This window comes from Hipposideros armiger, unplaced genomic scaffold (assembly GCF_001890085.2).
Source record: "Hipposideros armiger isolate ML-2016 unplaced genomic scaffold, ASM189008v1 scaffold_314, whole genome shotgun sequence".
NCBI classification, from domain to species: domain Eukaryota; kingdom Metazoa; phylum Chordata; class Mammalia; order Chiroptera; family Hipposideridae; genus Hipposideros; species Hipposideros armiger.
The window spans coordinates 1677665-1700053 of NW_017731664.1; the positions used below are offsets into that span (position 1 = coordinate 1677665).

Consider the following 22389-nt stretch of genomic DNA (forward strand, 5'->3'; position numbering starts at 1 on the left):
AAATACATAAAGCAAAAAATGTCTGAACTGAAGGGAGGAATAAAAAACTCAATATAATAGTTGAAGACTTCAATATCCTGAACCTTCAATAATGCATAGAATAACTAGGCAGAAGACCAACAGGGAAAGAGAAGGCTTTCCCTGCAAACACTGCAAACAACTACACATCTCTAGAATACTCCATTCAACAACAGCACAATACAAATTCTCCTGAAGGGCCCATGGAACATTCTGCAGGATAGATCATATATTATGTCATAAAACAAGTCTCAATGAATCTAAAAGGATTGAAATCATATAAAAATATATTTTTGACTGCAGTAGAACTAAATTAGAAAGCAGTAACAGAAAGATATTTGGGAAATTCACAAATATGTGAATATTAAACAACACACTACTAAATGGTCAATGGGTCAAGGGCGAAATTATAAGGAAAACTAGAAAATATTTTTGGGATAAAGAAAAACAAAATAATAATATATGGGAGGGTGCCAAAAAATGTATTCAAGTGGATACTTTGGTCAACGTTGCTCAAGCAGTAGTTCACTGTAATCAGAAGTGTCTGTATGCTGATGGTAACCACTTTGAGCACCTCTTGTAATTGCAGAAGTCAAATGTGACTTGTATTCATCTTTTGTTCTTGGTATATATTGAGTATTATAATTTTAATTGTTTTTTTCATTTCTTAAAATGTGTATTCATTTTTTTTGGCACTCTCTGTAGAAAAAGTTATGGGATACAGCTAAAAGCAGTGCTCAGAGGGAAATTTATAGGAAATGTTCAGAATATACTAACTCATGGAAACAAAGAATAATAGATTAGTGGTTGCCAGAGCATGTGTGGAGGGGGAAGGGGCTGTGACTGCTAAAGTACATAGGGTTTCTTTTGAGGGCGATGAATACATTCTTGCACAACCGTGCAACTATACTAAAACCCACTAAAGTGTATACTTTAAAAAGATGTAATTTATAGCATATGAATTACATCTCAATAAGCTGTTATTAAAAATAGTACCTTTGAGTGAGTGTATGATATATTACAGAAATGTACACTTGAAACCTATACGGTTTTACTCACCAATGTCACCCCAATACATTTAATAAAGATAAAAAATAATACCTTTAAAAATCCCTTACATTGACAATTAGATGCTATTTATGTGATTCCTGAGCATGCAACCCTATACAGAAAAATGCATGTTACAATGTATAATGCATATTGTAATATTCAGTATTAATGATGTGTACATATATAAGAGTAGTAGTAGTTTTTTCTATGACTATATTGTGACTATTGATGAATCCCATAAGTTAAACTTACACATAATGCAAGTCCACTATAGTAGAAAAAGCACAGGATTAAGTCAGGAGATCTAAGTTCTAGGCCTACCTTTGCCATTTAACTTTCCCCTTTCAGGACCTTTGCTTCTACACCTGAAAACCAAGAAATATGTGAACTACAAAGTCTTTAAGGTTCCTCTTAGTTCTAAAATTATATAAAATGTAAGTCAGGACATTGCATTTTGTTTTTCGTTAGTTATACCAAAGCAAGAGAAATGTGACAGACACTGCCAAGTTAGTGAACTCCCTGAGAATTGTTCAGGCAGTATAAAACAGACTTTTCATTATGGAGGACACTTTGAGTTCCACCACTCTGAACAAATGAGCTTCAGCATTCACTCCTGCTCTTTAAAAAATTCTTTTTAATTATTAGTTTCAGGGGTACAAAACAACACAGTAATTAGACATTTATAGATCTCACAGAGTGGTAACTCCAATAAGTCCATTACTCATCTGACACTGTACATAGTTATTAAAATATCATTGACTATATTCCCTATGCTGTACTTTATATCACGTGACTATTTTTTAAAATTATAGTTCACATTCAATATTAATTTATATTAGTTTCAGGTATATAGTGTAGTGGTCAGATATTTATATAATTTATGAAGCAATCCCCCTAATAAGTCTAGTACCTATCTGACACTATGCATAGCTTTTACAATATTGACTATATTTTCAATACTGTACTTTACATTCTTGTGACTATTTTGTAACTGCCAACTTGTACTTCTTAATCCCTTCAACTTTCTCACCCAGCTTCCCAATTCCCCTCCCATCTAGTAACCATCAGATTGTTTTCTGTATCTATTTGTCTATTTCCATTTTGTTTGCTCATTTATTTTGTTCTCTAGACTGCACATGTAACTGAGATCACATAATACTTCACTCTCTTTCTGGCTTATTTCACTTAGCATAATACCCACAAAATCTGATAAGTCCTTCCATGTTGTTGCACATGATAAGAATTCATTCTTTTTTATGGCAAAGTAATAGTGCATTGTATAAATATACCAAGATTTCTTTATCCAATTGTCTATTAATGGTCATTTCAGTTGTTTCCATATTTTGGCTACTGTGAATGGTGCTGCAGCAAACTAAGGGTGCACATATCTTTTCAAATTAGTGTTTTGTATTTCTTTGGATAAATACCCAGGAGTGGAATTGCTGTCTCACAAGGAAGGTAGTTTTAATTTCAATTTTTTCAGAACCTCCATATGTTTTCCATAGTGGCTACACCAATTTGCAATCTCACCAACAGCACATGAGGATTCTCTTTTTCCCCCACATCTTTGCCAAAACTTCTTATTTGTTGCTTTATTGATGATGGCCATTCTGACAGGTGTAAAGTTATATTTCATTGTGTTTTTTAATTTGCATTTCTCTGAAGATTAGTGATATTGAGCATCTTTTCATATGTCTATTGCTGATCTGTATATCCTGTGTGGAGAAATGGTTATTCAATTCCTCTGACCATTGTTTAATTGGATGGTTTGGTTTTTTGGTGTTGAACTGCATGGGTTTATTTCCTAAATTTTGGATATTGATCCCTTATCAGATATATCATTGACAAATATCTTCTCTCATTCAGTAGGATAACTTTTCACTTTGTTGACGGTTTCCTTTGCTGTGAAAAATATTTCAGTTGGATGTAGTCCCATTCGTTTATTTTTTATTATGTATCTCTTGCCCAAGCTGATAGATCAGTAAAAATATTACTAAGGGTAATTTCTGAGAGTCTACTGCCTATGTTTGCTTCTAGGGGTTTCATGGTTTTCTGTCTTATGTTCATGTCTTTTGTCCATTTTTAGTTTACTGTTGTATATGGAGTAAGCAGGTGGTCAAGTTTCATTTTTTGCATATATCTGTCCAGTTTCCCCAGCATCATTTATTGAATAGATTGTCTTTACCCCAGTGTACATTCTTGCTTCCTTTGTCATAGATTAAATGACACTATAAGAATGGATTTATTTCTGGGCTCCCTATTCTGTTCCATTGATCTATGAGTTTGTTTTTATTCCAATGCCATGCTCTTTTAATTACTGTGGGCTTGTATTGTAGTATAGTTTCATATCAGGTAGGGTGATACTTCCAGCTTTGTTGTTCTTTCTCAGGATTGCCTTGACTATTCTGGGTCTTCTATGGTTCCATATAAATTTTAGAATTATTTGTTCTAGTACTGTGGAAAATGCCATTGGTATTTTGATAGAGTTTGCACTAAATCTGTATATTTCTTTGGGCAGTATCAGCATTTTAACTATATTAATTCTTTCTATCCATGAGCATGGTATATGTTTCCACATATTAGTATCTTCTTCAATTTCTCTCTTGAATGTCTTATAATTTTCTGATTACAGGTCTTTTACTTCCTTGGATGAATGTATTCCTAGGTATTTTATTATTTTTTTACTCAGTTGTAAATGGGATTTTTTCCTTAATTTTTATTTCTGATGGTTTGTTATTGGTGTATAAATATGCAACTGACTTCTGAATATAATTTTGTATCCTGCTATTTACTGAATGCATTTATCACTTCTAATAATTTTTTGTGGAATCTTTGGGATTCTCTATACATAGTATCATGTCATCTGCAAGTTATGACAGTTTTACTTCTTCCTTTCCAATTTGGATGCTTTTTATTTCTTTTTCTTGTCTGATTGTTGTGGCTAGTATTTCCAATACTATGTTGAATAAAAGTGATGAAAGTGGGTATCCTTGTCTTGTTTACTGATCTTAAGGGGAATGCTTTAATTTTTCCCCATTGAGTATGATGTTAGCTAGGAGTTTGTCATATATGGTCTTTATTATGTTGACATATGTTCCCTCTACTCCCACTTTGCTGAGAGTATTTATCACAAATGAATGCTGGATTTTGTAAAACACTATTTATGCATCTATTGATATCATCATATGATTTTTATTTTGTTTATTTGGTGTATCATGTTAAATGATTTGCAGATATTGAACCAGCCTTGCATACCAGGAATAAATCACACTTGATTGTGGTGTATGATCTTTTTAATGTACTGCTGAATTATGTTTGCTGATATTGTCTTGTGGATTTTTATGTCTATGTTCATCAGGGATTTTGGCCTATAGTTTTCTTTTTTTGTAATGTCTTTGTGTGTTTTGGAATCAAGGTAATGGTGGCCTTGTAGAGTGAGCTTGGGAGCCTTCCCTCCTGTTGGATTTTTTGGAATAATTTGAGAATAGGTGTTAATTCTTCTTTGAAAGTTTAGTGAAGTTCACCTGTAGAGACTTTTGGTACAGGGCTTTTGTTTGGTGAGAGCTTGTTGATTACTGATTCAATTTCATTAGTAGTATTCAGTTGGTTCAGATTTTTTTGTTCCTTCTTGATTCAGCCTTGGAAGATTGTAGGCTTCTAGGAATTTATCCATTTCTTACAGATTGTCCAATTTGCTGGTGTATAGTTACTGCTAATATTTTCTTATTTTTTTTTGTATTTTTGTGGTGTCTGTTGTCAGTTCTCCTCTTCCATTTCTGATTTTCTTAATTCGAGTCCTCTTTCATTCCTGATGAGTCTGGTCAGAGGCTTATCCATTTTGTTTATCTTTTCAGAGAACCAGCTCTTGGTTTCATTGATCTTTTGCATTTTTTAAGCCTCTATTTTGTTTAATTTCTCTCTGATCTTTATTATTTCCTTCCTTGTACTCATTTTGTGCTTTGTTTGCTGTTCTTTTTCTAGTTACTTTGAGTGTAAAATTAGACTGTTTATTTGAGATTTTTCTTGTTTCTTGAGGTAGGCCTGCATTGCTATTACTTTCGCTCTTAGGACTGCTTTTGCTGTGTCCCATAGATCATTGTGTTTTCACTATTGTTTGCCTCAAAGTATCTTTTGCTATCTTCCTTGATCTTATTGTTGACCCATTCATTATTTAGTAACATGTTGTTTAGCATCTGCGTGTTTGTAGTTTTTCGGTGTTTTTCTTGTAGCTGATTTCTGGTTTCATACCATTGTGGTCATAAAAGACGCTTGATATGATTTCAGTCTTCTTAAATTTATTGAGACATGTTTTGTGGCCTAACCTGTGGTCTACCTTGGAAAATGTTCCATGTGCACTTGAAAAACAATGCAAAGTCTGCTGACTGGGGAGAAATGCATTAAAAATATAAATGAAATCTATCTGGTCTAGTGTGTCATTTAAGGCCACTGTTTCCTTGATGATTTTCTAAGATCTGTCCATTGATGTCAGTCAGGTATTAAAGTCCCCTACTCTGGTTGTGTTACTGTCAATCTCTGCCTTTATGTTGGTCAATATTTGTTTTACATATTCACGTGCTCCTATGTTTGGTGCATAGATATTTACTAGGGTTGTGTCCTTTTGTTGAATTTATCCTTTTATCATTATGTAATGTTTACTTTGTCTCTTATTATAGTCTTTCTTTTAAAGTCTATTTTGGGGCTGGCTGAGTGGCTCGTTGGTTAAGAGTTGGCTTGGGAGTCGTGAGCTCTGAGCAGCAGGGCCGCAGGTTCGGATCCCACAGAGGCCAGTGACGATGCACCCTCTGCAGCTAAGATGGTGAACAACAGCTCGACCAGGAGCTGGGCTGTGTGGGTTGACGGCGATGGCGTAGGCTGCAGTGGGGCTGCAGTGGGTTGCCATGAGCTGCCGTGAGTGGCTGGCAGCCAGTGTGAGCGGCCGGCAGCTGGCATGAGCTGCTGTGAGCCGCTGTGAGCGTCTGTCCAATGGCTGGTGACAGACTGCCTCACCTGGGAAGAACGCAATGATCACAATGCCAACGCAGGTCAGTGAAGAGATATCCTCCACAACTAGACTGAAGAACAAATAAATAAATAAAATCTATTTTGTCCGATATATGTATTGATACTCCAGCTTTTTTATCATTTCCATTTGTGTGAAATATGTTTTTGTATCCCTTTATTTTCAGTCTATGTGTGTCTTTTGATCTGAGGTGGGTCTCTTTTATAGACAGCATGTGAATGGGTTTTGATTTCTAATGCAATCCTCTACCCTATGTCTTTTGATTGGAGCATTTAATCCATTTACATTTAAAATAATTATTGATATGTACATAGTTATTGCCATTTTATTATTCATATTTTTTACTGTCTTTTGTTTGTTTGTTTGTTTTCTTCCTTCTTCTTCTTAAAGAAGTCATTTTAACATTTCTTTTAATACTGGCTTGATGGTAATATTGGGTTGTCAGAAAAGTCATGACATATTTTTTCTATGTTTTTCATTGCAAAAATGCATCATAACTTTTCCGACAACCCAGTAAATTACTTTAGTTTTTTCTATCTGGTAAGCTCTTTATCTCTCCTTCAATTTTAAGTGATAGCCTTGCTGGGTGGAGTAGTCTTCATTGTAGGCCTCTGTTTTTCATCACTTTGAGTATTTCATGCCACTCCCTTCTGGCGTGCAAGACTTCTGTTGAGATGATAGTCTATGGCAGCTTCTTTGTAAGTAACTAGTTGTCTTTCATTTGCTGCTTTTAGGATTCTCTCTTTGTCTTTAACCTTTGCAATTTTAATTATAATATGTCTTGGTGTGGGCCTGTTTTGGTTCACCTTGTTTGGGACTCTGTACTTCCTGGCCTTGTATGCGTATTTCTTTTGCCAGCTTAAGGAAGTTTTCTGTCATTATTTCTTCAAGCCGGTTCTCAATCTCTTGCTCCCTCTGTTGTCCTTCTGGTACTCTCTATTATGCAAATGCTGTTATGCTTTATGTTGTCCCCAAAGTCCCTTAAACTATCTTAATGTTTTAAGATTTTTTTTCCTTTGTATTGTTCCATTTGGATGTTTTCTGCTACATGGTCTTTTAAATAACTGATTTAATTATCTGCTTCATGTACTCTATCGATTACTTCTAGTGTATTCTTCATTTTAGTTATTGTATTCTTTATTTCTGACTGGTTCTTTTTTTATGGTTTCTATGTCCTTTATGCTTACTATCTCTCTGTTGAAGCTCTCAGTAAGTTCCATAAGCATTCTTATAACAAGTATTTTATTCTCTGTCTCTTGTAGTTAGTGCCTCCATTTCATTTGGTCCTTATTCTGGAGTTGTCTCCTGTTCTTTTATTTGGAATATGTTTCTTTATTTTCTCATTCTGGCTCCCTTTCTTTGTTTGAATCTATGTATCAGGTAGATCTCCTACGAGGTTGGACAATTAAGTTCGCAAACTTATTGCAATGATGTTGCTAACCTTTTTTGATATCAGAGGGATTATTCATTATGAATGTGAACCAACTGGACAAACAGTTCATCAAGTTTAGTATTTGGAAGTGCTGAAAGGGCTGCATGAAAAGTTAGATGACCTGAACTTTTTGCCAACAATTCATGGCTCTTGCATCATGACATGTCACTGTAAGGGAGGTTTTAGCCAGTAAACAAATAACTGTAGTGAAACACCCTTCCTACTCACCTGTTCTGGCTGCCAAAGACTTCTTTGTTTACCCGAAGATAAAGGAAATATTGAAAGAAATACATTTTGATGAAATTTAAGACATCAAGGGTAATATGATGACAGCTCTAATGGCCATTCCAGAAAAAGAGTTCCAAAATTGCTTCAAAGGGTAGACTAGGCACTGGCATCAATGCACAGCTTCCCAAGGGGAGTACTTTGAATGTGACCATAGTGATATTCAGCAATGAGGCATGTAGCACTTTTTCTCAGATGAGTTTGCGAACTTTATTGTCAGATCTCATATGTCTCTCAGTCTTTGCCAGGTGGCTTTATGTAGTAGGTGTCCTGTGTGATCCAGTGGTGCAGTCTCACTGATCACATGTACATGTGTTCCAGGAGTGTCCCTTGTGTGTGTTGTGTGTATTCTCCTGTTGTATTTGAGCCTAAATTGCTTTTGGTGTGTCAGTGAGTGGGATTGAGTCTCAGGCTGATTGGCTGTGAAGATTGGCTATGCCCTCAGTTTTTGAGCTGCTGTGTAGGGTCTGACCTTTCAGAAGGACATTTGCCCTAGTGGGCTCTTGTGCCTGTTGAGACCACCCTTTAGGTGTGCCACTTGTGGGGCTAATCAGATAGCGCTCTGCTGTGGTCTGATGCCAGCTTTTGAGTGTGTTGTTTCTGGTGTCTCTTAGGAGTTATACCCATGCACACCAATTTGAGCCTTGCTTGGGACTGGCCCAGAGCTACCTGGTAAGAGCTACAAAGCTATATGTCGCTTGTTGCTGCATGCACTGAGCCTGGAGGAATGTGTCAGTGTCCTAGCTATGAACCAAAGCTGGCTGCCACCGGTATCATTCCTGGGGGATCTTACCAAAAGGCCCATGCCCTCTATGCCTGTTGCTACCTGCTGGCTGCCTATAAGGCTCAGCTGCTGAAAGAGCCTCCTTAGGTGTGTGGCCCAGGCTGTTTGACCTGGGGTTGAGAGTGTCTCTATTGATGCAGCACTATCTGGGGGGGGGTGTCCCAGGTAGTCTCTGGAAGGGCTGGTGGTTTTTACAAAGTTAATGAAGACTCAGTTGTGGTGCTAGTGCCAGGCCTGTGATCACTTTACAAAACGCCCTGAGAATACTGGGTCTGCAGATCTCCAAGAGCTGCCCAATAGAGTCTGCAGTGCAAGTTGTGGCTGAGTAGCCCCCACTGAAAGTTTTCCAGATTGCCATGGTACTTCTGTTGTAAAAGTCTCCACAGCTTGTGGGGTGGGGCTGGTGCCCAGGATCCAAGAGTGCGCTTGGCGATGCAGTACTGGCGAGGTGGGGTAGGGTCCCAGGGAGTCATGGATTATGGGTAGTAGTTTATACAAAGTTAATGCAGCTTCAGTTCTTGCACCAGTGCTGAGCCTGTCACCATTTTGCAAAATGCCCTGAGGACACTGTGGCAAACCACCACTCACCTAGGGACTGCAGATCCCTGAGAGCTGCCCAAGAAAGACTGGGGCATCCCCAGACTGCTGTGGCCAGCTGCTACTATAAAAGTCTTCCACAGCTTTTGGGGTAGGGCTGGCCACCCAGAAGCAGGGAGTGCCCCCAGTGATGCAGCACTAGCTGGGTGGTGCAGAGACCCCACGCATCACCAAGGTGGCACACATGTACAGATTGTACCAAGCCAATGCATTTTCAGATTTGGCCCTTTGGGGGAGGGTTCAATACAAGAAAGATGGCACCCTCCTGTAGGCTACATGTGAGGCAGGCTGCACACAGGGACAATGGTGGCTGTCCCTCCATCCCTTGCCCCAAAGCCACAAAACTCTGTCTTTCCTGCATGTCTGTGGCACTTGTCAAGTTGCTACCTCTCCACTGAAGCCCAGGAGAGTGTTTGCAAGTGAGTGAATCTCTGCATGGGTTCTTTAAGAGGATGTCTGGTTTCTAGCTGCCTTCTATCTCACCAGGATGGACAGACATAGTCCTCACTGATTTCCACTGCCAGATGTGGGAGTCCTCTTCCTGGCACAAGACCCCTGGGCTGGGGAGCCTGGTGTGGGGCTGCGACACTTCCCTATTCGGGGGGGGACCTCCACTACTGAGGTGTTCTTCCCATTGCTCAACCACTAACTCTGGATTTTGGGTTAGCCCTTTTGACATCTCCAACCCTCCTACCAGTCTCCCTGTGGCCTCTTCTGTATATCCATAGTTATAGGGGTTCTGTTCATGCAGTTTTCAGGTGATTCTTGAGGTTGATTGTTCTATAATTTAGCTGTAATTTTAATGTGAAACTGGGAGACAGCAGGCATAGTGTTTACCTATTTCGCCATCTTGGACCTTTATCCATTCACCCCTGCTCTTAATCGTTCATGTAACAGACCCTTCAGTGTAGTTGGTTTATTGGTGAAAATAATTATCTGAGAAGATTGTACTAGACTCTTATCTCAGAGGACAGGGGGACAGCCCTTCAGGTAGAATTGTGAGGAGACTCCACTTGCAGTTGCTATGACTTGGAATGTGTAGGGTGAGATGCAGGCTATGGAGAGAATCCTCAGGAATAGGCCTAAGTATGAATGTCTTTACTTCTGTCCTCCATCAATTTATTTAGTATTCAAAAGACATTTATTTGTATGCATAGAACAATGTTCAGGAAAAAGAACTATCTCAACATTCTGGGGTTTTTTGTTTTTTGTTTTGATTGGTATGTAGAAATACAGAAACACACGTATTGCTTAACAATACAAATAATTTGCACCTGAACTTCATTTGCTTAGTCCCTGGGATCCCTACAGAACAAAGTGTAACAAATACAGCTGTGCTGGCAATACTCTTGTGTTAGAGGAAACGAAAACTTGGTCTCTGGTCCAAGGAGCTTATATGCAAAGGAAATCAGAAAGAGTTTTGAGAAACATGTTTTCTAATTTGGGTTTGCTTTCACCCAAATGTGCCCTGCACTTTTCTAATGGCATGGCTTTGTTTTTGCTGATTTTTCTTAAAAGCTGGAGTGCCCAGTTCTCTTCACCAGTCATCAAAATCCTACCCAGCCTTCAAGGCTCCACTTAAATGTCACCTAGTCTGTAAAGTTTTCCTCATCTCCTACCCTCCTCTGTGCTCCTGCAGTCTTTTGTTCATTCTTGATTACATTACCAAAATCAACTTAGAGTGGTGTTTGTGACTTAAGGGTCAGGACCCTGCTTTATTCACCCAACTATCTCTCCAAGCACTTACAGGATGACAAACAAACAAAAAAAGTCTGGAAACACAGAGGAAAAAATATATATTTAAATAATATTAGTTATATTTTCAAATAATATGTCAAATATATTTCCTGCAATCTCCAGGTAACTTAGCAAGCAAAATGGCTCCAAATTTAAAGCCATGAGTGCAATCACCAACCTGGAAAAATATATAAATAAATGAAAAATTGTTCTCTACATTTCTAAGCTTTTGAACATATTTAATATGTTGAATCCAAATTGTTGAATCATACTTGGGCTACCTTTAACCTCAGCACCTCTTCTTTCTCATCTGTAAAATGGAAATGCTATCCACCCTACCTCTTTCACAGAGTTATCACAAGGATAAGTTATAAAATGGCTATGCAAAAGGGTAAAGCTGTATGGAAATGCAAAATGTTGTTCTCATTAACTATATAAGGATTTATTTTGGTTCCATATTGCAGCACTTGAGTATGTGGACTTTGGCTAACCCCATTGCAGCTGCATTAAAGAGGATTCTCCATGAGCTTAAGAGACGCCAAGAGGCTGATTACAGCTTAGGGCCCTGCCACAGCCATCAAAAGTTACTAAAGGGATGCTGGGACTTCAAGTTTGTTTCCAATTGTGCAGGAGGAAAGTCATGGCCTTAGCCACCTGCTTCCTGTCTCCACAATGACTCACACCTTTCAGGTCCACTTGGATGGACTTTCAGATGAGATCTGCTTAGGCCCACTGCCAAGGACCTTGATGGTACTAAGGCTCAGGTAGCTGTGTGAAAGGAGGAGCAAAAAGCTGAGACCTGAGACCCAGGGGGACTAGGCCAAGGTCACAAGACACATTTAACTTATTCAGAAAAACCAGTTCATCTTCCATCATTGGTGGTGTAAGCATGAGGCTATTGCTTCCTAATAGGATGCATCAAGGAAGGCACAACACCACTTCTATGGCACTTCTGTCTTAAATGCATAATCTGAAGTTAACCACAAGGAAACATCAAATGAACCTAAATAAATGGAAAACTAACAAAAACATCCCACCAGATAACTGGCTTGTACTCTTCCTTTCTACAATATATTCTCATAAAAGATAAGAAAAAAGACTAAATAACTTTACTAGATTAAAGAAGACTAGAGCGACATGACAACTGCAGGCAATGTGCATCCTAGTTTGAATCCTGGACCAAAAAAAGAATGTTATTGAGGCAATTAATTAAATTGTCATATGGACTGTAGAGTATTTTGGCAGTGCAAATTTCCTGATTTTGATCATTGTACATGGTTATGAAAGAAAATGTCCTTATTTTTAGGAAATACATGCTGAAGTATTTAGAGGCAAAAGGTCATGATGTCTGCAACTTAATCTCAAATGGTTAAAACAATTGCAAAATGTGTGTGTGTAAAGAGAGAGAGAGAGAGAGAGAGAGAGAGAGAGAGAGAGAGAGAACCAATAAAAGTAAATGGAAGCAAAATATAAACAACTGATGATTCTGTGTAAAGAGTATACAGAAGTTCTTTATTATTCTTGAAACTCTTCTGTAAATTTGAAATGATATCAAAGTAAAGAATTTAAAACTTAGTAAGAATTATATCAAAGTATAATTTTAATAGTTTTTTTCTAGAAAATTATATCATTCATTACTTAATGTTTGCTTAACTGTCCTAAAAGAGTAATATTAAAAATAGAATGATACACTGACAATTCCACAGTTAAGAAAACAGTGAAGCTCTGACAATGCTGCTACCTATAACTTGTTCTAGTTCTTCAGTGGTCAAATTAGTTTTTAGGATCGACTCAAACAAACAGCCTACAAATCCAACCAGGAGAAATGGTTTAACTATACCAGCACTCACCTCAATGGCCTTGTAAATGATAGGTTCCCAGCCTAAATGAACTAAACTGAATGTCAACTGAAAGTCTTCATGACTCAAGTGTGCAGACCAAATAAATGCCCATGCTTCTCTCAGCTATTTGGGGAAGATACCCATGGGAGGTGCTGGGATAGGTCACACTTCCCAGAAGGAAAGTAAGAGCACAAATACATAGGGCAAAGATACAGTAAGAAGCAATGTAGTATAAGAGGTTCTGTGGGGAGAGTGGAACCACAGATGTAGGCTATTCCCCATCTTGGAATGTCCATATTAACAAGCTTTGCTGCTCAGAAGAATACCCGAAAGCTGACTGCAAAAGCAATTTTCATTCTTCTCACAGTCTCTGGATAATGTTGGTTACATGGATAGTTCAGCAGCTCCTCTTTCAGGGAAACCAAATAGATCATCAGGACAATTAAAAGGTTCTGGTCAGGGTCAATACCACAAGTTAAATAGGTCACTAAAGGAAGGGAACAGGCATTAGGAATGATGGAACAGGTAATAGATTAACCAGGATGTTAAAATCCTGATGCAAAGAAAAAGAAATGAAAATGGATTTCAGACAGTGGTGTGCTCTTAAATATTTAACAACTGACTTTATGTGGGAATAAAACCTTGATTTGCACTACTTGCTGATTTCCATGGTGTAAATATTTCCACCACAGCTGTGTTCTAGTTACCAACACAATGTCACTGAACACAGAGTTGGGAAATGATATAAAATCAGCTCTCATGACCTAACGTGAACTGGCTCCAGCATACTGCCAGCAGTAACGTGGGTACCAAAACTCTATCTGCTACTGTCTAGCTATGTTACCCTACTAAATAATTTAACCTTTCTTGGTTGCAATTTCTTCATCTGTAAAATATCAACCTCATAAGATCATTGAGAGAATAAAATGAAACTAATGTATCGCCATCTGAGATCTCTTCCAGCTCTAACAATCTATGGTTCTGTGACGGAGTTGGCCGCATTGGTTGTTTTTCCCGTTTTCCCATTTCACACCACATCTTGTGAGTAGGCACAAGACAAAAGAATCCTAAAATAAGCTGCTCTTTAGTTTGGTAATCAGAGCAGAAAACATTCACATCACCTCCGAGATGAGGTCCAAGATAGTGACCACTCCAGATTTTCTATACAAGAGACATTTCTGAGTGGGAATCTTGGAAATGGGGCTATCAAATCTATATACTTCTATTATATTAGTGGTATACAGAGGTTGCCAAAAAATGTATACACATTTCAAGAAAGGAAAAATCTGTATTAAAATTGTAATACAGTGAATGATACTAGCATTAATTTGATTAATGCCATCTTTTGAGCGAACGTCATGCTACTCATTACCATCATAATTCAATTCAACTTTGAAAAGTAATACATAAAAACATCTCTTAAAATGTGTACATCTTCTGGCACCCCTGGTATTTATTTGGGATGACTTAAAGGTGTAAATGGTGCCCAGGGCCAATGCAATGTATATGTGCCCTCCCTCCCTGCACTGTACCAGAGTCTGGCTGGTAAAGAATACATAGTGAAACTAGGGTCTGTCTATAGTCAATAAAATGTTTGGTGTCCAGCAAATCTAAAGAGAGTAACTCAGTGAAAACATTCGTTGACTGCTATTTGTATGATACGTCTACTGACTGGTGCCTGGGGACACAAGTTGCCCTTAATGCCCTCTTTCTATGTCTCTGAATGGGACAGACAAGTGCTCAACCCATCCCCTGAGCCATCATTTGGTAACAGCATTAGCTCAGAATGTATATTTGAGACCTTTGTGCCTCTTCGTTTTGGTTCAATGTAACCATAAGTAAACAAACCAGAGGTCAGAGGAATAAATAAAAGTTACTGGAAGCTTAGTCCCTGCTTGGATTCCCAGGGCTTCATACCAATGGACCAGATGAAAGGAAATTCTGACCTCAGTGTGCTATTGAAGTCAATGGAAAAGAAAACCTTCACCCAGTCATTCAAAAAATCCAAATGCAAAGGGGTTTAGTAAGGTATAAGAGACATAATACCTTGTGCTTCCGGAGGCTGCCAGGACTGGTGGGCGTAGAGATGGGAGACTGCTTAGACTTGGGGGTAGAGAGCTGGCTGCTGGAAGTTCCATTTGCTAGCCCAAAGCAAGAGAATAGGAAGGAATAAAAATTAACAGCATACAAAGAAACAAGTCATCCTTCCCCTCTGAAGACACCAAGAACATTCAAACAAGGCACACATGCAACCAAGTGATTTGATGAGTAGAACAAAAGTATAAAAAAATGTATTTCTCAGAAAGAAAAAAAGTGCAGTCCTCAGTTAATTAGATCCCTGCTCAGTGCAAAGCAATAATCCTCCTACCCTTTCCCGAGTGCTTCCAATTACAGGGTCTGGTTTTTTCAAGTCTTTTTTATATTCATTCCCAAGTTTGATGCTGATATCTCTGAGGTAGTCTGGGAATGTATTATTTTGTTTCAATTTTATAAATGAGAAAACATGTAAGGCATAAGAAGGTTTTGTGCATTACTGTAAAGGGGAGGAAATATGGGTGGTTTGAGCCAGGGCACATCCCCTTTTGCTGTAGATGATGTAGCAGGTGCAGGACAGCTATACGGTCAATCTCTCCCCACTCTGTCTTTTCCAACTCAACTCCCTCCTCTCCCCACTCTCTCTTCCTTACCTCATCCTGGGAGAAAATAACAGAAGGAAAAGAGGAGAAAGGGGGCTAGTCAGGGAGAAGAATGAAAAAGTTGAGGAGAAACACAGAATAAAACATGAAGAAAGGCTCATACAGTAAAATGGGTGGAGAAGAGAATAAAAAAAGAGTGAAAGATGTCAGGAATGGAGCAGAAGGGAGACAGGAAAGATAGGGTAGGAAATTAGGAGAAGAGAAGAATGAGGATGTTTGAAATAGGGTCAGAAACAGAGAACAGCAGACAATGGTGGCCAAAGTCAGAGTGCACTCCAATTTATCTGTAGTCAATAAAATGCTAAAAATGAAATGGTTTAGTATTTAACATCTTAACATTCTATTTTGCTTGCAAATTGTTCTATATTTCTTTGCTAATGAACTTTTTAAATATTCAATCAAGTAAAAAGAAATGTAATGCATTGAATTGAACAATTAAACAGCTTTCAAAGTGGATTCATGTTCATGCAGCTCATGCTAAAGTTATTTTTTTTAATCTAAGGACCGATGTTGTTAATCAGAGATATTCTGAAATATGCTTTACAAATACAGATAAATATCCTGAGGGTGTGTGAGAGGGGGAAGAGGGAGGAAGAATGAAAGAAAGAAGGAGGAAGGGAAGGCAGGAATGGGGAAAAGGAGAGAAAGATTGAGAAAGAGTTTGAGAGATAGATAGATAGATAGATAGATAGATAGATAGATGATAGATAGATGATAGATAGATTGATTGATAGATGATAGATGAGAGAGAGATAGAGGATAAAAAATTGAAGACATTAAACAGTAACATGGCAGGAGAGTGTTGCTGTTAGTCCCACAGGGAAAGCTTAAACTGCTGTATCATAAATGTTTCTTGAGGATATACTTCCTCTGTACCACTTATGGGAATGTTTCCCTAGATTCTGGAATCTGAATACAAACTGTACAAATGGAATAGACATCAGTTTGGTTGTTGCTGTGATTATCCAAGTGCAAGTAAACTGAAAAATGGGCACTTAGGCATCCACTGTCTGGCTTTGCTTGTGTATTCATTCATCTCTCACGCACTCACTGAAAGACCTTTATCCCTCTCATGGTTTCCTGGAAATCATTCATTCATTTAGCCAATAGTTACAGGGTACTTTCTCTAAGCCAGACCAAGTATTAGACATTGGGGTTTCAAAGATGAGTAAGTCATTACCCGTGGGGAGACAGGCAAGAATACAGTGGGCTAAGTATTACATTATGCTAGAGCTATGCAAGGGGTATTATTGGAGCCAAGAAGAGAGGCTTTCAAATCATGGGACTGGGAGACAAACAAGAGGAGGCAACACCTGAAAAAAGTCTTGGAAGATGACTCTGTGAGGTTCTGGTCAAGATGGCAGAGTAGGTAAACACTTGCCTCCTCCCATAACCACATTAAATTACAAATAAATTATAGAACAATCAACCTGGAGGACCATATGAAGGCTAGGTGAACATAAGTCCTATAACTAGGCATATAAAAAAGAAGACATGTCAAGACTGGTAGGAGGGACAGAAACACAAAATAGGCTGGCTCCGCACCCATTTGTGGTGGTTGAGAATTGGGAGGGATATCTCAGTTACAGAGGTACTCTCTGAGGAGCAAGGGGTCCCAGCTCCACACCAGGTTCCCCAGCTCAGAGTACCAGTTCCAGGAAAAGGAGCCACCACAAAATCTGGCTGTGAAAATTAGCAGGAATTCTGTTTGTCAGGGTGAGATGGAAGGTGGCTGGAATCCCAAGTGTTCTCTTAAAGGGCCCAAACACAGACTCTCTTGCTCCCAGTCACTTGTCCTGGGCTAAGGAGGCACCAGAGACATACAAGGAAAGACTGGGTTGTGAGGCTGCAGGACAAGGGCTGGAGGGACTGATGTCATTTTCCCTGTGTTGAGCCTTCATCCCATGAAGCCTGTGGCCAGGCACCATCTTTACTGTGTTGAGCCCTCCTCCCACATGGAAAAGTCTGAAGCTGCATTGGTCTGGGGAACTCCACTCACTCCACCCTGGTGACTCCCTGAGATCCTGACTCACCAAACTTGGATACAGACCAAGAGTTTTTTAGTGGCTGAGCATTATGGGCCGCTTCCAGGCAACAGCAGGCCTTGGAATACCCTGGGCCTTTTCCTGAACAGCCCCGGTACTCATGGCAGCTGACCTTGGCTCACAGGATGGCCTCTTCTGTGCACTTCCAGGTCCAGCACAGGCAGCGACCAACTGTGGATAGCTTTGTAGCTCTTACAAATCTGCCAGTTATAGGCAGCAGGTGATCTTGGCCTGCACAAGAATCCCTGCCAAGAGGTCCCAGAAGCAACATCCCAGAAGCCAGTGTCCGGCTTCAGACCACAACAGAGCACCACTTGATTAGCTCCAAAAGTGGCACACACAAACTGTGGTCTCGGCTGGAACCAGAGCCCACTAGGGTGAATCCCACACCATGGAATCAACCACCTCACAACAGTTTGTAAAGCTGTGGTCATGGCCAATCCTCACAGTCAGCCTGAGGGTGAATCCCACCCACTTATATGACAACAGCAATCAAGGCTCAACTACAACAGGAGGGCATACACAACCCACAAAAGAAACTCCTCTGGAGCACCCAACTCAGGTGATCAAGGAGATTTGTACTTCTGGATCCCAAGGGACACCTGCTCCATAAAGTCACAATTTCAAGACTGGGAGATGTAGTATATCTACCTAATAGATAGAAACAAGTACAGAGAGGCAGCCAAAATGAGGAGACAATGAAACATGTCCCAAATGAAGGAAGAGGACAAAACTCCAAAATAAGAACTAACCGAAATGGAGGCAAGCTATCTTCCGGATACAGAGTCCAAAACACTGGTTATAAGGATGCTCAAATAAATTAGTGAAAACTTCAACAAAGAGATAGTAAGCACACACAAAAAACGACACTGAAACCATTAGAAAGAACCAGTCAGAAATGAAGAATATAACACCTGAAAGGAGGAAGAATAAACTAGAAGGAATAGACTGCAGATTAGATGAAGCAGAGGATTGAATCAGTGATTTGGAAGACAACATAAGAGAAAACACACAATCAGAACAGGAAAAAGAATAAAAAATGAGGATAGTTTAAGAAACCTCTGGGACAACATCAGACATACCAACATTCACATCATAGGAGTACCAGAAGGAGAAGAGAGAGAGCAAGGGATTGAGAATATATTTGAAGAAATAATGACAGAAAACTTTTTTAACATGGCGATGGAAATAGACATACAAGTCCAGGAAGGACAGAGAGTTTCAAACAAGATGAATCTAAAGAGGTCCACACCAAAACATATTACAATTAAAATGGCAGAGGTTAAAGACAAAGAGAGACTCTTAAAAGCAATAAGAGAAAGGCAGTTAGTTACCTACATGGGGGCTCTCATAAGACTGTCAGCTGATTTCTCAACAGAAACTTTGCAGGTCAGAAGAGATTGGCACAAAATATTTGAAGTAATCAAAAACAAGGACCTACGACCAAGATTACTCTACCCAGCAATGCTATCATTTAAAATTGGAAAAGAGATCAAGAACTTACCAGACAAGAAGAAGCTAAAGGAGATCATAACCACCAATTCAATATTACAAAAAATGTTAAAGGGATTTATTTAAGAAATAGAAGGAGAAAGAACATAAACTGAAATAAAATGGCAATAACTATGTACCTATCAATAATCATTTTAAATATAAACATATTAAATGTTTGAATCCAAGACATAGGGTGACTGAATGTATAAGAAAAGAAGATTCTATATATACATATAGATAGATAGATAGATAGATATAGGTATAGATATATAGATATAGATATATAGCTATATATATAGATATATATGTATGCTATCTACAAGAAACCTCCTTCAGTTTGAAAGATACACACAGACTGAAAGAAAAGGGATGGAAAAAGATATTTCATGAGAATAGAAACAAACAAACAAAAAAGCTGGAGAAGCAATAGTTATATCAGACAAAATTGTCTTTAAAACAATTGTCTATAATAAGAGACTAAGAAGGACATTATATAATAAAGGGAACAATCCAACAACATGATATTGCTTTGTAAACATTTATGCACACAACATAGGAGCACCACAATATATAAAGCAAACACTCACCAACATACAGGGAGAGATCGAGGGTAATACAGTCATAGTAGGGGACTTTAACACCCCATTGACACCAGTGGGCAAGTCTTGCAGACAGAAAATCATCAAGGAAACAGCAGCCTTAAATGACACACTGATTTTCTGGTCACTATGATGGGGTAGGTATACACCGTGCTTGCCTCATTTCTGACCATATCAAAACTAAACAACAGAACAACCATCAATGAGAATGGCCTGAAGTGCAGCTGAATAGAAGTCCCATAACTAAGGATACACAGAAGAAGTCACCTCAAGACAGGTAGGAGGGGCAGAGAAGTAGAATGGGCTGTAGCACGCCCACCTGTGGCAGTTAAAAATTGAGAGGGCTATCTTGGCCATGGAGTTCCCCCCAGAGGAATGAGGGGTTCCAGCCCCACACAAAGTTCCTGAGCCCAGCGATCCAGTACATACTGGGAAGGGAAGTCTGCCCAAACTTCTGGCTGTGAAAACCAGCAGAGATTGTGACTGAGTGAGACAGAGGGTTGCTGGAGGTCCATATGTTCCCCTTAAAGGTTCCATGCATGGACTTCCTCACTGACAGACTCACTCACTTCTGGGTTCCAGTACTTGGGCAGCAGCTCAAATGGTACCGGGGACATATGGGGAAGAGCTATATTGTCTGGCTGCAGGGCGAGGACTGGAAGGGCAGCTTTCTCCCAAAGAGAATTGTTTGGAGAAGCCATTATTACATTGTTGAGGGCTCCCCTCTCCCAGCATGTAGATGCAGGCAGATGCCATTTTTGTGTCTCCATTAATCAGGTTAACCCTATTCACCCCCCAACCTACATTCCCTGACACCCTGCCCCACCCAAATTGTGGAAACACCCAAGCCACTTCCACTGTCTTTTCCATACAAACAGCCTGTCTTGGTTCATACGGTGGACCTTCCTAAAATCTCCCAAAGGATCACAAACCCCAAACAAGCAATTTGGCCTCAGTGAGCCCCATACTTCTTGCTAAGCAGCCCCAAGTGCAGCACAGTGGGAGTCAGCCTCGGTTCATGACTTGGCCTCTCAAGGCACCCCTAAGCCCAGCGTGGGTGGCTGCCATCTCTGGATTGCTTTGTGGCTCATGCTAGGTGGCCCCAAGCATATGCTGTGGCTGAACTTGGCTCACTGCAGGGTCCCTTGCTGGAGACCCAGGGCTGACATGCCTGGTGAGTGGCTTTGGACTGAACTGGAGCACCACCCAGCTGCCTCTGTGGACACCTCACCCAAAGGGCAGACAGGGCAGACTGGGCAGACCCCAGTGCCTTGCTAAAGCGAGTCCTGCTCCATAGGGTCAACGCCTACACAATAGCTCCTCCACCGTAGTCACAGCCAGTCCTGAGAACCAATCAGCCTGGGGGTCAGTACCTCCCATTGATGCGTAAACAGCAACCAAGGCTCAATTACAACATGAAGGTGCACACAACACACACTAGCAACTCTCCTGGAGCACCTGGCTCAGGTGAATACAGAGACTGCACCACTGGGCCACAAATTAACACCTACTACATAAGACCACTCAACTAAGACCAAGAGTCATAGCAGCCTTACCTAATATATAGAAACAAACACAGGGAGGAAGCCAAAATGGGGAGACAAAAAAAACAAAGAACAATAAAAAACAAAGAAACAAAAAACAAACCATGTCCTAAATGAAAGAACAGAACTAAGGTGCAGAAAAAAAAAACCTAAAACTAAAAAAATTCAGTAGATAGACGGATAAAGAAGAGGTAAATACATAATATGGAATATTACTCAGCCATAAAAAAGAATAAAATCTTACCATCTTCAACAACACTGAGAAACCTAGAAGGTATTGTACTAAGCGGAGTAAGTCAGACAGAGAAAGACAAATGCCATATAATTTCACTTACATGTGTAACCTAAAGGACAAAATAAACAAACAAAACAAAGAAAACTATATATAGCTACAGAGAATGTTTTGATGGTTGGCAGCTGAGAGAGGGTTTTGGGGGATGGGTGAAAAAGGAGGAGCGATTAAGAAGTACAAATTGGTAGTTACAAAATAGTCATTGGGATTTAAACTCATAGAATAAGGAATACAGTCAATAACACTGTAATAATTATGTATGGTGTCAGATGAGTACTAGATTTATTGCGGTTATCACTTCATAAGTTACATAAATGTCTAATCACAATGTTGTACACCTGAAACTAGTATAAGATTGTATGTCAAACATAATTGAAAAATTTAAAAAAATATTTAAAAAATGACACACCAAATGGATTTAATTGATTTTTTTAAATTAAAATTTATTGGGTTGACAACGGTTAGTAAAATTACATAGGTTTCAACTGTACAATTCTGTAATACATGATCTATATATCACATTGTGTCTTTGCCATCCAGAGTCAGTTCATCTTCCAATACCACATATTTGACCCCTCTTTACCCTCTTCTACCACCCTCTTCCCCCTTACCCTCTGATAACCACTAAACTAGTGTCTGTGTCTATGAGTTTTATTTATTCATTTGTTTTTCTTGTTCATTTGTTTTCAGTTTTATATACCACAGTGAAATCATATGGTTCTTGACTTTTTCTGTCTGACTTATTTCACTTAGCATAATAATCTCAAGATCCATCAATGTTGCCACAAAAGGCACTATTTCATCTTATGTCAGCATAGTATTCTATTGTGTGTATATATATATATATATATATATATATATATATATATATATATCATCTTATATATATATATATCTACTGAAGGACACTTTGGTTGTTTCCTTGTCTTGGCCATCATAAATAAACATCGAAGCA

At 39.1% G+C, this 22389-nt stretch overlaps 1 protein-coding gene across 6 annotated transcripts in view; it reads right to left on the reverse strand.

Annotated features, from left to right (window-relative positions):
- The window catches only part of DCX (doublecortin), a 231038-nt gene that overhangs the window by 17307 nt on the left and 191342 nt on the right, over positions 1-22389 (reverse strand). For 4 of the 6 annotated variants that reach the window (XM_019660194.1, XM_019660192.1, XM_019660193.1 and 1 more), the window contains one exon: positions 14811-14905. In XM_019660194.1, coding sequence (XP_019515739.1) covers positions 14811-14905 — 95 coding nt within the window. Of the gene's footprint in view, positions 1-1396; positions 1434-13112; positions 13174-14810; positions 14906-22389 lie in introns of those variants that run through there. The other 2 variants (XM_019660196.1, XM_019660195.1) reach the window with 2 other exon arrangements.